Genomic DNA, 12649 nt, shown 5'->3' with positions numbered 1-12649 from the left:
TCCTTAGTTCTGAATTTTAGCATAGCTGTAAGCCTCCTTTTATACAAATGTTTATAACTAACATTTACCTTACCTTTTTAAAATAACTTGCTGAAATGTGTTCAGAATTGAGTTGTTTTAAGTTTCCAAGCTATCCACCAATTCAATTGACTTTTTTTTTCCCCCCACATTTTATCATTTGGTCATTCTATAAAAACACATATGATACTGTTTTTAACCAGACAGGTAATTTTGAAGTAAGATTTACGGGGAAATGCCCGTTCATCAAGAAACAGAATTCCTAGTTAACTGGATATAAGAGCCCTGAGTCTACCACATGGGGTGTAGTGTCCATGTTGGAGACCATTATCATGTTAAAGAGAGATCAAAAGAGATAATGAGGTTGAGATTTTCTTCCTGTATCCATGGGGAAAACCATTTACCTCCTGAATAACCAGTAACATAAAACAACATGTCATTCAGATGGGACACTTAAACCAGCTGACCACAGCTCGTCCACTGCCTGTTTTGGTAAACTTTTAGTGGACCACAGCCACACTCATTTGTTTGCTTTCATGCTACAGCAGTAGAGTTGCATAGTTATACTTGTGACAAAGGTGTAGGGCTCACAAAGCTTAAAATATTTACTTTCTGGGCCTTTATAGAAAAAGTTTGCTGACCTCTGATTTAAGACTATTTACCTGGCACTATTTTTATGTCCCTAGTTTTTTTTTTTTTTTTTTTAGTAATAAAATAAAGACATTAAATTTAAAACCTCAAAATACAAACACAGTTCTATGTAATAATAAGCCTAATAAAAAATAACCTATCATGTAAACAGTTAGCTTTGATAATAGTAATGTGAGTGGAAACATAATTCGTAAAACCAATCATTGATAGTCCTTGCCATGGTATTTTCTGTTTTTTTGATTTTGTCCTTTTCACATGACCATGTAACATCTTGTGGTAACTTATGTTATCTACAAGAGTTTTTTTTCTCAAACTTGACTAACATTTGGACCTTATTTAAATGAACATAATTCTCAAGATAATTCTTTGATGAACACCAAAAACTATAGCCTTCAGTATGGACTATTACATGCCAACATAAAAAAAAAAAGAAACAAAGAAATCCTTACAGCTGGACCAATAAGCAACATTCGTGTAAATGGAGAAAATACCGAAGTTGTCAAGGATTTCATTTTACTCGGATCCACAACCAGCACCCCTGGAAGCAGCAGTCAGGAAATCAGACAGCACATTGCATTGTGCAGATCTGCTGCAAAAGACCTCTTTAAAGTGTTCAAAAACAAAGAGGTCATTGAAGGGCTAAAGAGCACCTGACCCAAGCCACTGTATTTTCAGTCGCCTCATATGCATGCAAAAGCTGAACAATGAATAAGGAAAAGCAAAGAAGAGTTGGTGCCTTTGAATTATGGTGTTGGTGAAGAATATTGAATATACTATGGACTGCTTATCGACTGCTAGAAGAACGAATAAGTCCGTCTTGGAAGAAGTACAGCCAGAGTGCTCCTTGGAAGTGAGGCTGGCGAGGCTTCGTCTCATGTACTTTGGACGCGTTACCAGGAGGGACCAGTCCCTGGAGAAGAGCATCATGCTTGCTATGGTAGACAGTCAGCGAAAAAGAGGAAGACCTTGATAAGGTGGATTGACACAGTGGCTACAACAGTGGGCTCAAAGATAGCAACTATTGTGGGGATGGCGTAGGGGACTGGGCATTGTTCTGTTCTGTTGTATATAGTGGCACTGTGAGTTGGAATCAACTTGACAGCACCTAATAACAACAATTTTCAAGAAACCCCACAGCTGAGTAGATTACTTTTTTATGTTACTTAAATTTGTGTAAGCCTAAATTTAGGTAGATAAATTCTTATAGTAGTAACTCTTATTTGACTATAAATCCAAAATAATTAAAAAATAAAATACAACAAAATCCCAAAACAAATGATAAATGAATAAAATTAACATAATACAACAAATGTTATTTTAAGTTAGACTAAGTCATTGCACACAACGGAATTAATAATGGCCGATTTGGTGTACATTCTTTTAAGTTTGGCTTGCCTATTTCTACTTTGTGTTATATGTTTGCAAATCAGTTCATAACCTCTCTTGTTAACTATTTTAACTACCATGAAGCCTTTGCTCTTTCACATGCCAACACTGCATACTAAGTCTTGCTTTTAAATACTATTTGGCATCAACTTGTTTGAAAACAGAAATATAACCACAGTTATAAGATGATAACCTAGATAGTCCACAGTATAGTTATGTTAATTTTTTGTTGGTTTAGCACTGAGATCAAAGTCTAGAGAAGTCCTGTGGATTCCAATAGACCCCAGAGGACCACAAGGGTATATACTCAAAAATTACATAATCTTCTCACTTAGAGTCTTAAAATGAGACCCACACATGCAGACTGACTCACTCACTCTGTCATATAAAAAAGAACCCAAATTAAATGAAAATCAAATAGATTCCTTGATTCAGTATGTTGTCTTAATACTGACTTATTCTTATGATACTTGAACTATTTATAGCTTTACTTCATAGAAGTAAAAAAAAAGCTATATTATTAATTACTCAGATTTATCTGATTCTTTTCTTTGTTTAAAGAAATTTTTAAACAGTATAATCTGAAATTTAATTTCTCTCTTAGATATGTTCTGCAAATGTGTGGGTTTGTCTGCCACATGTCCTACCCTGTATACTGCCAGCCTGCAATTCCTTTCTATTTTCTTGACTGAAGAAGCAAAAAGATGTCTCCAGGATAAAGATAAAACAAATATATGCCACAGTCCAACAGTGGCTTCGCTTATTGATAAAACTGAGGAAAATCAGAACTCGCTAGAACGACTTAATGAAGTAATTCTTCAGGTATCTATTTCTTAATTTTTCAAAACTTGTTTAATGTTTAAGTGAATTAACTGTCCATCTTGATCTTGTGAAATTGGCTTCAATCATTTGAATTAAAAAAGCAATTAATGCTTTTCTGGCCCCACCCTTCTTATGTTGACCAGTTTCTTTAATGAATGTGATATAAAAGTTCCAACTGAAATAGTCGTCATCTTAATCCAGCAGTTTGTTAAAACAGTGCCACATCATGACTAAAATGGCTATACTTCAGGAATGCTGTGTAATTGAAATGTATTGCCATTGTAAAGATATGTGTATACCTCTGAAGATACAGTGACTAAAATGACATTAGATTTATGTCAATGAACCATATGTTTTTGTGAGTGGTTGTATGTATAGAGGCGCCCTGGTGGCAAAGTGGTTAAGAGCTTGGCTGCTAACTAAAGGGTCAGCAGTTCAAATCCAGGAACTGCTCCTTGGAAACCTTATGGGGCAGTTCTATAGGGTCGTTATGAGTGGGAATCGACTCAATGGCAGTAGGATTGGTATTGGTTTATATGCATACAAAAGGATGGACTTATTGACATATTCATAGGAAAACACCCCTTTTCCAAGCTCTTCTGCCTATTTCTTGTTTATAAACTTATTTACTTATTTTTTAAAATTTTTATTGTGCTTTAAGTGAAAGTTTACAAATCGAGTCAGTCTCTCACACAAAAATTTATATACTCCTAATTGCTCTCCCCCTAATGAGACAGCATACTCCTTCCCTCCACTCTCTATCTTCATTTCCATTCTCCCAGCTTCTAACCCCCTCTGCCCTCTCATCTCCCCTCCAGACAGGAGATGCCAACATAGTTTCATGTGTCTATTTGATCCAAGAAGCTTACTCTTCACCAGTATCATTTTCTATCCCATAGTCCAGTCCAATCCCTGTCTGAAGAGTTGGCTTTGGGAATGTTTCCTGTCTTGGGCTAACAGAAAGTCTGGGGACCATGACCTCTGGGGTCCTTCTAGTCTCAGACCATTAAGTCTTTTTATGAGAATTTGGGATCTGCATCCCACTGCTCTCCTGCTCTCTCAGGGGTTCTCTGTTGTATTCCCTGTCAGGGCAGTCATTGGTTGTAGCCGGGCACCATCTAGTTCATCTGGTCTCAGGCTGATGTAGTCTCTGGTTTATGTGGTCCTTTCTGTCTCTTGGGCTCCTAATTACCTTGTGTTTTTGATGTTCTTCATTCTCCTTTGCTCCAGGTGGGTTGAGACCCATTGATGAATCTTAGATGGTCACTTGCTAGTGTTTAAAACCCCGGAAGCCACTCTCCAAAGTGGAATACAGAATGTATAAATTTATTTTTTATAACCCTAAAATGTGAATAAAGGATTTTTTTGATCAAAAAATATTCTAAAGTCATTAAAGTATTGCCATTTTATAGATTAACAAAAAAGTAGAAATGTTTTCCTAAGTTAAAGTTATATAGTTGTTTTTTTTTACATATATGAGTATTACTAGATGTTCAATGTTAAGAACCCCCTTTTCTAATAATCATATGGTTTTATGATTTTTGTATTCTCACTGAAAGATGAAAAAGTAGTACAATGTGCATCGAAGAGTTTTCCTAAGTGTCTGACTCAGCCAACCACATTTTTACTAAGACAGAAGGGCTGTTTCTGTCAAATGAGTTGTTCCAGTCCCCTTTGCTGCTTAGGATTTGGGAATTTTGCTTCTTCTCTGGCTGCAAAATCACGGTCCTGACAACTTGTGCATTTTGAGCACCAGCCTTGATTATGCAGAATGCAAACAAGGCTGCCAGGAAGAGGAGAGGGTAGCTCCGGGCCCAGCTAGAGCCTGGCCTGTGGAGGGAGTAATGAACCTCCACATACCCTTCAGAGCATAGGTAAGGAGTCCCAGACTGAAGTTGTCCTTCTCTCCATAGCAGACTTACTTTCTCATAGTCAGCTCCCTGCATTTTCTCATCTGCCTTCAGCAGCTCCTTCAGGACCCTTGCTTTCTACAGGGAAAAGATTCTCAAAACATTCCTCTAGAAGTCATTTATTCTTGGTAAGCCACAGCTTCCCTGTAGCTGTCTGCTCACTCTCATTTCACTCAGCTTAGTGTGAAAAACAAAACTGGACCCTGTCCCTCTTGTTCCATTCCCCATCAGAACAGCAAAATTTCCTCTTAGTAATGAACAGAGCCCCACTGAGAAAACTCAAATTCCCATCTTTCTGAAAGTCCCATGCTACCCTCCAATCCAGTCTAATTACTAATTTCCTGACTTTGGCTTTGATCTAGCACTTTACTTCTGAGGGAAGGCCCTTTGCTCTTGTTGACATGCGTTCCAGTTGAGGGAATTTAAATCATGTGTTGAGACCTGCCTCACTTTCCCCTGGAGAAAAGTGCTGTGAGGGCAATGTGCCTGGCCTCTCCCTTTCTCTGCTCAGGTCAAAGTGGTGAGCAGCTCTGGGAAGAGAAAAACAGTCACCTAAGCCTGACCCCTCCTGGAGGACTTGTGGTTCCCACACCAATCCTGTGGAACCTAGGGACATATGAAGGATTCCAGTCAGGTCAAATAATGAGCATTTTTCCCCCAGGACTCTTTTCTCTTATTTATCAGAGTTGCTGTGTTTCAAGGAACCATGATTAGACAGATACAATAATAAATGTGACTCTGTGTGGGGATAACTATATTATAATAGTGTACTTAAGAAAAACTCTATGCCAGAAGAACTTAATAAATTCACCCTACCCTTATTTTTCCCTAATACTTTGTAATTTTCTTCATTATAAAAGTTATCGTTTATAATCGTTTGGGTATTACCTTCTTGGCCAAAGAAAATGACGTATCCTAAAGCCACAGGATACCTCAGTGATTTTCCTAATGACTAGTTAATTCTCCTCTCCATTTCTTCCAAATTATGAGTGATGCAAAGGATTCTATGTGGATATGGCCCCCACGTGTCTGTCAGTTTGTTGTACTGTGGGGGCTTGTGTGTTGCTGTGGTGCTGGAAGCTATGCCATCGGTATTCAGATACCGGCAGGGTCACCCATGGAGGACAGGTTTCAGCTGAGCTTCCAGACTAAGACAGACTAGGAAGAAGGACCCGGCAGTCTACTTCTGAAAAGCATTAGCCAGTGAAAACCTTATGAATAGCAGTGGAACATTGTCTGATATACTGCTGGAAGATGAGCCCCCCAGGTTGGAAGGCACTCAAAAGATGACTGGGGAAGAGCTACCTCCTCAAAGTAGAGTTGACCTTAATGACGTGGATTGAGTAAAGCTTCCAGGACCTTCATTTGCTGATGTGGCGGGACTCAAAATGAGAAGAAACAGCTGCAAACATCCATTAGTAATTGGAACCTGGAATGTACGAAGTATGAATCTAGGAAAATTGGAAATGATAAAAAATGAAATGGAATGCATAAACATCGATATCCTAGGCATTAGTGGGCTGAAATGGACTGGTGTTGGGCATTTTGAATCGGACAATCATATAGTCTCCTATGCTGGGAATGACAAAGAGGAATGGTGTTGCATTCATCGTCAAAAAGAACTTTTCAACTGTTAGTAATAGGATAATATCCATACGCCTACAAGGAGGACCAGTTAATATGACTATTATTCAAATTTACACACCAACCACTAGGGTCAAAGATAAAGAAATAGAAGATTTTTATCAGCTGCTACAGTCTGATATTGATCGAACATGCAATCAAGATGCATTGATAGTTACTGGTGATTGGAATGCAAAAGTTGGAAACAAAGAAGAAGGATCAGTAGTTGGAAAATATGGCCTTGGTGATAGAAACAATGCCGCAGATCGAATGATAGAATTTGGCAAGACCAACGACTTCTTCATTGCAAATACCTTCTTTCACCAACATAAACGGCAACTATACACATGGACCTCGCCAGATGGAACACACAGAAATCAAATTGACTACATCTGTGGAAAGAGACGATGGAAAAGCTCAATATCATCAGTCAGAACAAGGCCGGGGCCGACTATGGAACAAACCATCGATTGCTCATATGCAAGTTCAAGCTGAAACTAAAGAAAATCAGAGCAAGTCCACAAGAGCCAAAATATGACCTTGAGTATATCCCACTTGAATTTAGAGACCATCTCAAGAATAGATTTGAAGCATTGAACACTAGTGACTGAAGACCAGACGAGTTGTGAAATGACATCAAGGACATCATCCATGAAGAAAGCAAGAGGTCACTGAAGACAGGAAAGAAAGAAAAGACCAAGATGGATGTCAGAGGAGACTCTGAAACTTGCTCTTGAGCGTTGAGCAGCTAAAGCAAAAGGAAGAATTCATGAAGTAAAAGAACTTAACAGAAGATTTCAAAGGGCCTCTCGAGAAGACAAAATAAAGTATTATAATGACATGTCCAAAGAGCTGGAGATGGAAAACCAAAAGGGAAGAACACTCTCGGTGTTTCTGAAGCTGAAAGAACTGAAGAAAAAATTCAGCCCTCGAGTTGCAATAGTGAAGGATTCCATGGGGGAAAATATTAAATGACACAGGAAGCATCAAAAGAAGATGGAAGGAATACACACAGTCATTATACCAAAAAGAATTAGTCGATATTCAACGATTTCAAGAGGTGGCATATGATCAGGAACCAATGGTACTTAAGGAAGAAGTCCAAGCTTCTGTGAAGGCATTGGCGAAAAACAAAGCTCCAGGAATTGATGGAATATCAATTGAGATGTTTCAACAAACGGATGCAGTGCTGGAGGTGCTCACTCGTCTATGCCAAGAAATATGGAAGGCAGCTTCCTGGCCAACTGACTGGAAGAGATCCATATTTATGCCTATTCCCAAGAAAGGTGGTCCAACTGAATGTGGAAATTATAGAACAATATCATTACTATCACACACAAGCAAAATTTTGCTGAAGATCATTCAAAAACAGCTGCAGCAGTATATCAACAGGGAACTGCCAGAAATTCAGGCTGGTTTCAGAAGAGGACGTGGAACCAGGGATATCATTGCTGAAGTCAGATGGATCCTGGCTGAAAGCAGAGAATACCAGAAGGATGTTTACCTGTGTTTTATTGACTATGCAAAGGCATTCGACTGTGTGGATCATAACAAATTATGGACAACATTGCGAAGAATGGGAATTCCAGAACACTTAATTGTGCTTATGAGTTACCTTTACGTGGATCAAGAGGCAGTTGTTCGGACAGAACAAGGGGATACTGATTGGTTTAAAGTCAGGAAAGGTGTGTGTCAGGGTTGTGTTCTTTCACCATATCTATTTAATCTGTATGCTGAACAAATAATCCAAGAAGCTGGACTATATGAAGAAGGGCGGGGCATCAGGATTGGAGGAAGACTCATTAACAACCTGTGATACACAGATGACACAACCTTGCTTGCTGAAAGTGAAGAGGACTTGAAGCACTTACTAATGAAGATCAAAGACCACAGCCTTCAGTATGGATTACGCCTCAACATAAAGAAAATAAAAATCCTCACAACTGGACCAAAGAGCAACATCATGATAAATGGAGAAAAGATTGAAGTTGTCAAGGATTTCATTTCACTTGGATCCACAATCAACACCCATGGAAGCAGCAGTCAAGAAATCAAGAGACGCATTGCATTGGGTAAATCTGCTGCAAAGGACCTCTTCAAAGTGTTGAAGAGCAAAGATGTCACCCTGAAGACTAAGGTGCACCTGACCCAAGCCATGGTATTTTCAGTCGCATCATATGCATGTGGAAGCTGGACAATGAATAAGGAAGACTGAAGAAGAGATGATACCTTTGAATTGTGTTGGCGAAGAATATTGAATATACCATGGACTGCCAAAAGAACGAACCAATCTGTCTTGGTAGAAGCGCAGCCAGAATGCTCCTTAGAGGCAAGGATGGCAAGACTGCGTCTTACATACTTTGGACATGTTGTCAGGAGGGATGAGTCCCTGGAGAAGGACATCATGCTTGGCAGAGTACAGGGTCAGCGGAAAAGAGGAAGACCCTCAACGAGGTGGATTGACACAGTAGCTGCAACAATGAGCTCAAGCATAACAACGACTGTAAGGATGGCGCAGGACCCGGCAGTGTTTCGTTCTGTTGTGCATAGGGTCGCTATGAGTGGGAACCGACTCGACGGCACCTAACAACAACAACAATGTGGATATGGATACATTAAAAAAGTAAGTTATTTAAACCATGTTTCATAATAAATCAAACCCTTCTTGTCCTTGTTTATATCAACAGTAGAATATGGAGATACGGTTTTTGTTAGAAGGAACAGGTAAGTTGTAAGACAAAGGAAAGTAAAAAAAAATGGAATCGTACCTATCACACATTTATGAGAAAATGTATATCTGATGTAAAACAGCATTTATTAATGAGCTTATTAAGCTACAAAATGCTATCTTTCTGTTCTTATATCGACATGATATGTGAATTAAAGTACGTTAATCAGCAACAGTATTATTATAAATACTGTGTGTTAATATATGTGCATGTATTGTGGGGGTCTGGGAAACAAACTACAATCTTTAAATTATCAGAAAAAAAAAACAGTATTTTACTGTGTGGGTCTGGGAAACAAACTACAATCTTTAAATTATCAGAAAAAACAGTATTCTAAAATCGATGTATTTAAGATATATTTAAACCCTATGTAAAGCCATATGTACTAAAAAAAAAAATGAGGTGTGGAATTTTAGACAAATGACTTAACCTCTTGTGATTCAGTTCTTCAAATGGAAAATGAGAGGTTTGTTTATGTTACATTACTGCAAAATTTCACCTGGCTCTGAAGTTCTCCATCTTCCTTATAAATTATTATATTGGAACTTCAATTAAAATATCTTGGCAGAGTGTCTTTTAAGTGGCTGCTTTGCAGTACTATCCTTTGGGAAATGCGTGTTGAAAGTATGTGTTTGGTACTTATCTCTTAAAGAGTGTGTAAGTTTTTTTTTTAATAATTTCTGTTTGAGATGATATCATGGTCTGAATATTCTCTGAGAAACTATTAACTGTCCTTTTAAAAAATATATTGTGTTTAAGGTGAACATTTACACAGCAAATTAGATAACCATTTATCAATTTTTATACAGGTTGTTCTGTGGCATTGGTTCCAGTGTTCACAATGTTTCACAGCATTCTTAGTGTTTCATTCAGTTTGTTCTGTTTCAGTTTTCACAATGTTTCACAGCATTCTTATTGTTTCCATTCAGTTTGTTCTGTTTCGGTTGATCTAGCTTCTCTTCCGCTCCTTACCTTCTCATCTTTGCTTTTCGGTAAATGTTGATTTTTTGGACTCATATAGTTGATTGTTTAAGGGAATGCCTTACTCAGGATTAATATTGTTTATTTTATAAGCCAATCTATTATTTGGCGTAACTCTCTTTTGACATTAAATTATCAAACATATTTGTCTTAATGGATGTTTTGCTTTCCCTAGTTTATGAGATGCTTAATATGTTTCAGTTACAAATACACATAGATGATAACAAGATGAGTAAAAATCTATATGTAGTAGGTTGTATTTGTAATTGACACATTGAATAAGTTTTACTCCTTACATTGATCTAGCATCTAAGGATAGTATTGCAAGGAAGCAAAGAATTTTAGGAAATGTATTTTGCATTTATGTTTAATGAATATAAAATTTAACAATAAATCTGTTGGAGAGAAGGCTTATATTTTTAAGCGACCACTGTGTTGATAAATGTTCATTGTGTTGACGAATGTTCACTGTAATTAGAAAGCCTGTTTTTTTACATTAAGTGCCTTTTGGAAAGAAAGCAAAAAGATTTTGACCTAAAATATCTAGATCATTTAATGTGTAAAAGGAATTAAATTTTAAAAAAGCGTAAGCTTTGGGTAAATTACATTGAGTATTTCCTTTCTTCCTGTGGTTAATAAAAAGATGTAAAATTGCTCTATATCCCTTTGATTTATTTTCCCTTTTCTTTGTGTTTGCATCAGCCAGAAGCTAGTTTTTTATCTCTTCAAACAATCTCATTCTTAGCCTTCTCCCTTGGAGGCTTCTTATATCGTCCATCTTGTGTAGCCCCTGTGCACACAGAGGCTTGGATTCTTGGCCTCCCTCCGCAGGCTCCTCACATCATCTACCATGCGCACCCCCTGTGCACACACACACCCAGATTCTTGGCCTCCCCCCGCAGGCTCCTCACATCATCCACCATGGGTGCCCCCTGTGCACACAGACACCCAGATTCTTGACCTCCCCCCGCTGGCTTCTCATACCGTCCACCTTGTGCACCCCCTGTGCACACAGACACCCAGATTCTTAGCCTCCCCCCTGCACGCTCCTCACGCGTACCACCGTGGGTACCTCCTGCACACACAGACACTCAGATTCTTGGCCTCCCTGTGCAGGCCCCTCACACTGTCTGCCGTGGGCACCCCTGTGCACACAGATGCTTAGAACCACTTCTTCAGTCAAAGTAAGTGCCATATGAATAAAGAATGTACTCTGATCTTTTCCGTGTAGGTTGAAAAGCATGTGGATTTGCTATGGGTCAATCCTGTTCACTTCTTTCTTGTTTGTTTTTAGTTTTTGTCATACATTTTTGCTATGTCCACATTTTGAAGCACCAAATAGTTGTGTTTTTTTTTTAACCCAAAATAGGGGGCTTCTTTCGCCTTCCTCTGCTTCCTCTTCAGAGGCAACCTCTTTTAGCTGATTATTTTACAGTTTTCCTTCCATGTCTCTGAATAACGTGCTCTGTTTCTTGATTATTCTGTTTGGACAGTACCTATTGACTTCCTACTGCAGAAGTGTGGTTTAGCTCTCTTTTCACCCTCTACCCACCTATCCAGCTGAAATGAATTCCCTTCTTGTTCCCCCAGCATTGATACAGGTAGTCTCCGGTTACGAACAACTGGCTTAACCACTGTGCCACCAGTGCTCCAATGTTTCTTTAATTTTTTTATGCATAGAAATGTACACTGTATACTGTATATTAAGGTAAACATTTGACTAACTGACATTAGATAGGAATTGTACCTAACTGTTCTGACTTATGTACAAATTTGACTTAAAAACAGACTTAGGAATGGAACTGATTTGTAATCTAGAGCTGCTTAAAAATAGCATAATGTCAACTAAGAATAGTAGATTTACAGTATTAAATCCGTGAAAACTTTATACACAATTGAACCATGCTGAAGACAATGCTTACGTTTGCTTTCCTGCACAGCTTTTTGTTTTCCTCGTTGTTGTTAGGTGCCATCAAGTTGGTTCTGATTCAAAGCGACCCTGTGTACAACAGAAGAAACACTGCCCGGTCCTGCGCCATCCTCACAATCATTGTTATGCTTGCAGCCACTGTGTCAGTCCATCTCATTGAGGGTCTTCCTTTTTTTTGCTGACCCTCTATCTTACCAAGCGTGAGGTCCTTCTCCAGGAACTGATCCCTCTTGATAACACGCCCAAAGTATGTGCGATGTTGTCTCGCCATCCTTGCTTCTAAGAAGCATTCTGGTTGAACTGCTTCCAGGACAGACTTGTTTGTTCTTCTGGCAGTCCATGCTATATTCAATATTCTGCTCCAGCACCATTATCTAAAGGCATCAATTCTTTGGTCTTCCTTATTCATTGTCCAGCTTTTGCATGCGTATGAGGTGGTTTTAAACACTGTGGCTTGAGTTAGGTGCACCTTAGTCCTCAAAGTGACGTTTTTGCTTTTTAACACTTTAAAGAGGTGTTTTGCAGCAGATTTGCCCAATGCAATATGTCATTTGATTTCCTGACTGCTGTTTCCATGGGTGTTGGTTGTGAATCCAAGT

General features: G+C 38.6%; 1 protein-coding gene across 5 annotated transcripts in view; it reads left to right on the top strand.

The window, feature by feature from the left end:
* The window catches only part of RTTN (rotatin), a 206373-nt gene that overhangs the window by 168789 nt on the left and 24935 nt on the right, over positions 1–12649 (top strand). For all 5 annotated transcript variants that reach the window (XM_049899910.1, XM_049899909.1, XM_049899908.1 and 2 more), the window contains one exon: positions 2660–2877. In XM_049899910.1, coding sequence (XP_049755867.1) covers positions 2660–2877 — 218 coding nt within the window. The remainder of the gene's footprint in view (positions 1–2659; positions 2878–12649) is intronic.

Source organism: Elephas maximus, chromosome 11 (assembly GCF_024166365.1).
Source record: "Elephas maximus indicus isolate mEleMax1 chromosome 11, mEleMax1 primary haplotype, whole genome shotgun sequence".
NCBI lineage: Eukaryota > Metazoa > Chordata > Mammalia > Proboscidea > Elephantidae > Elephas > Elephas maximus.
The sequence above is the reverse complement of the archived record's forward strand: the minus strand, read 5'-3'. Positions and strand labels throughout refer to the sequence as shown.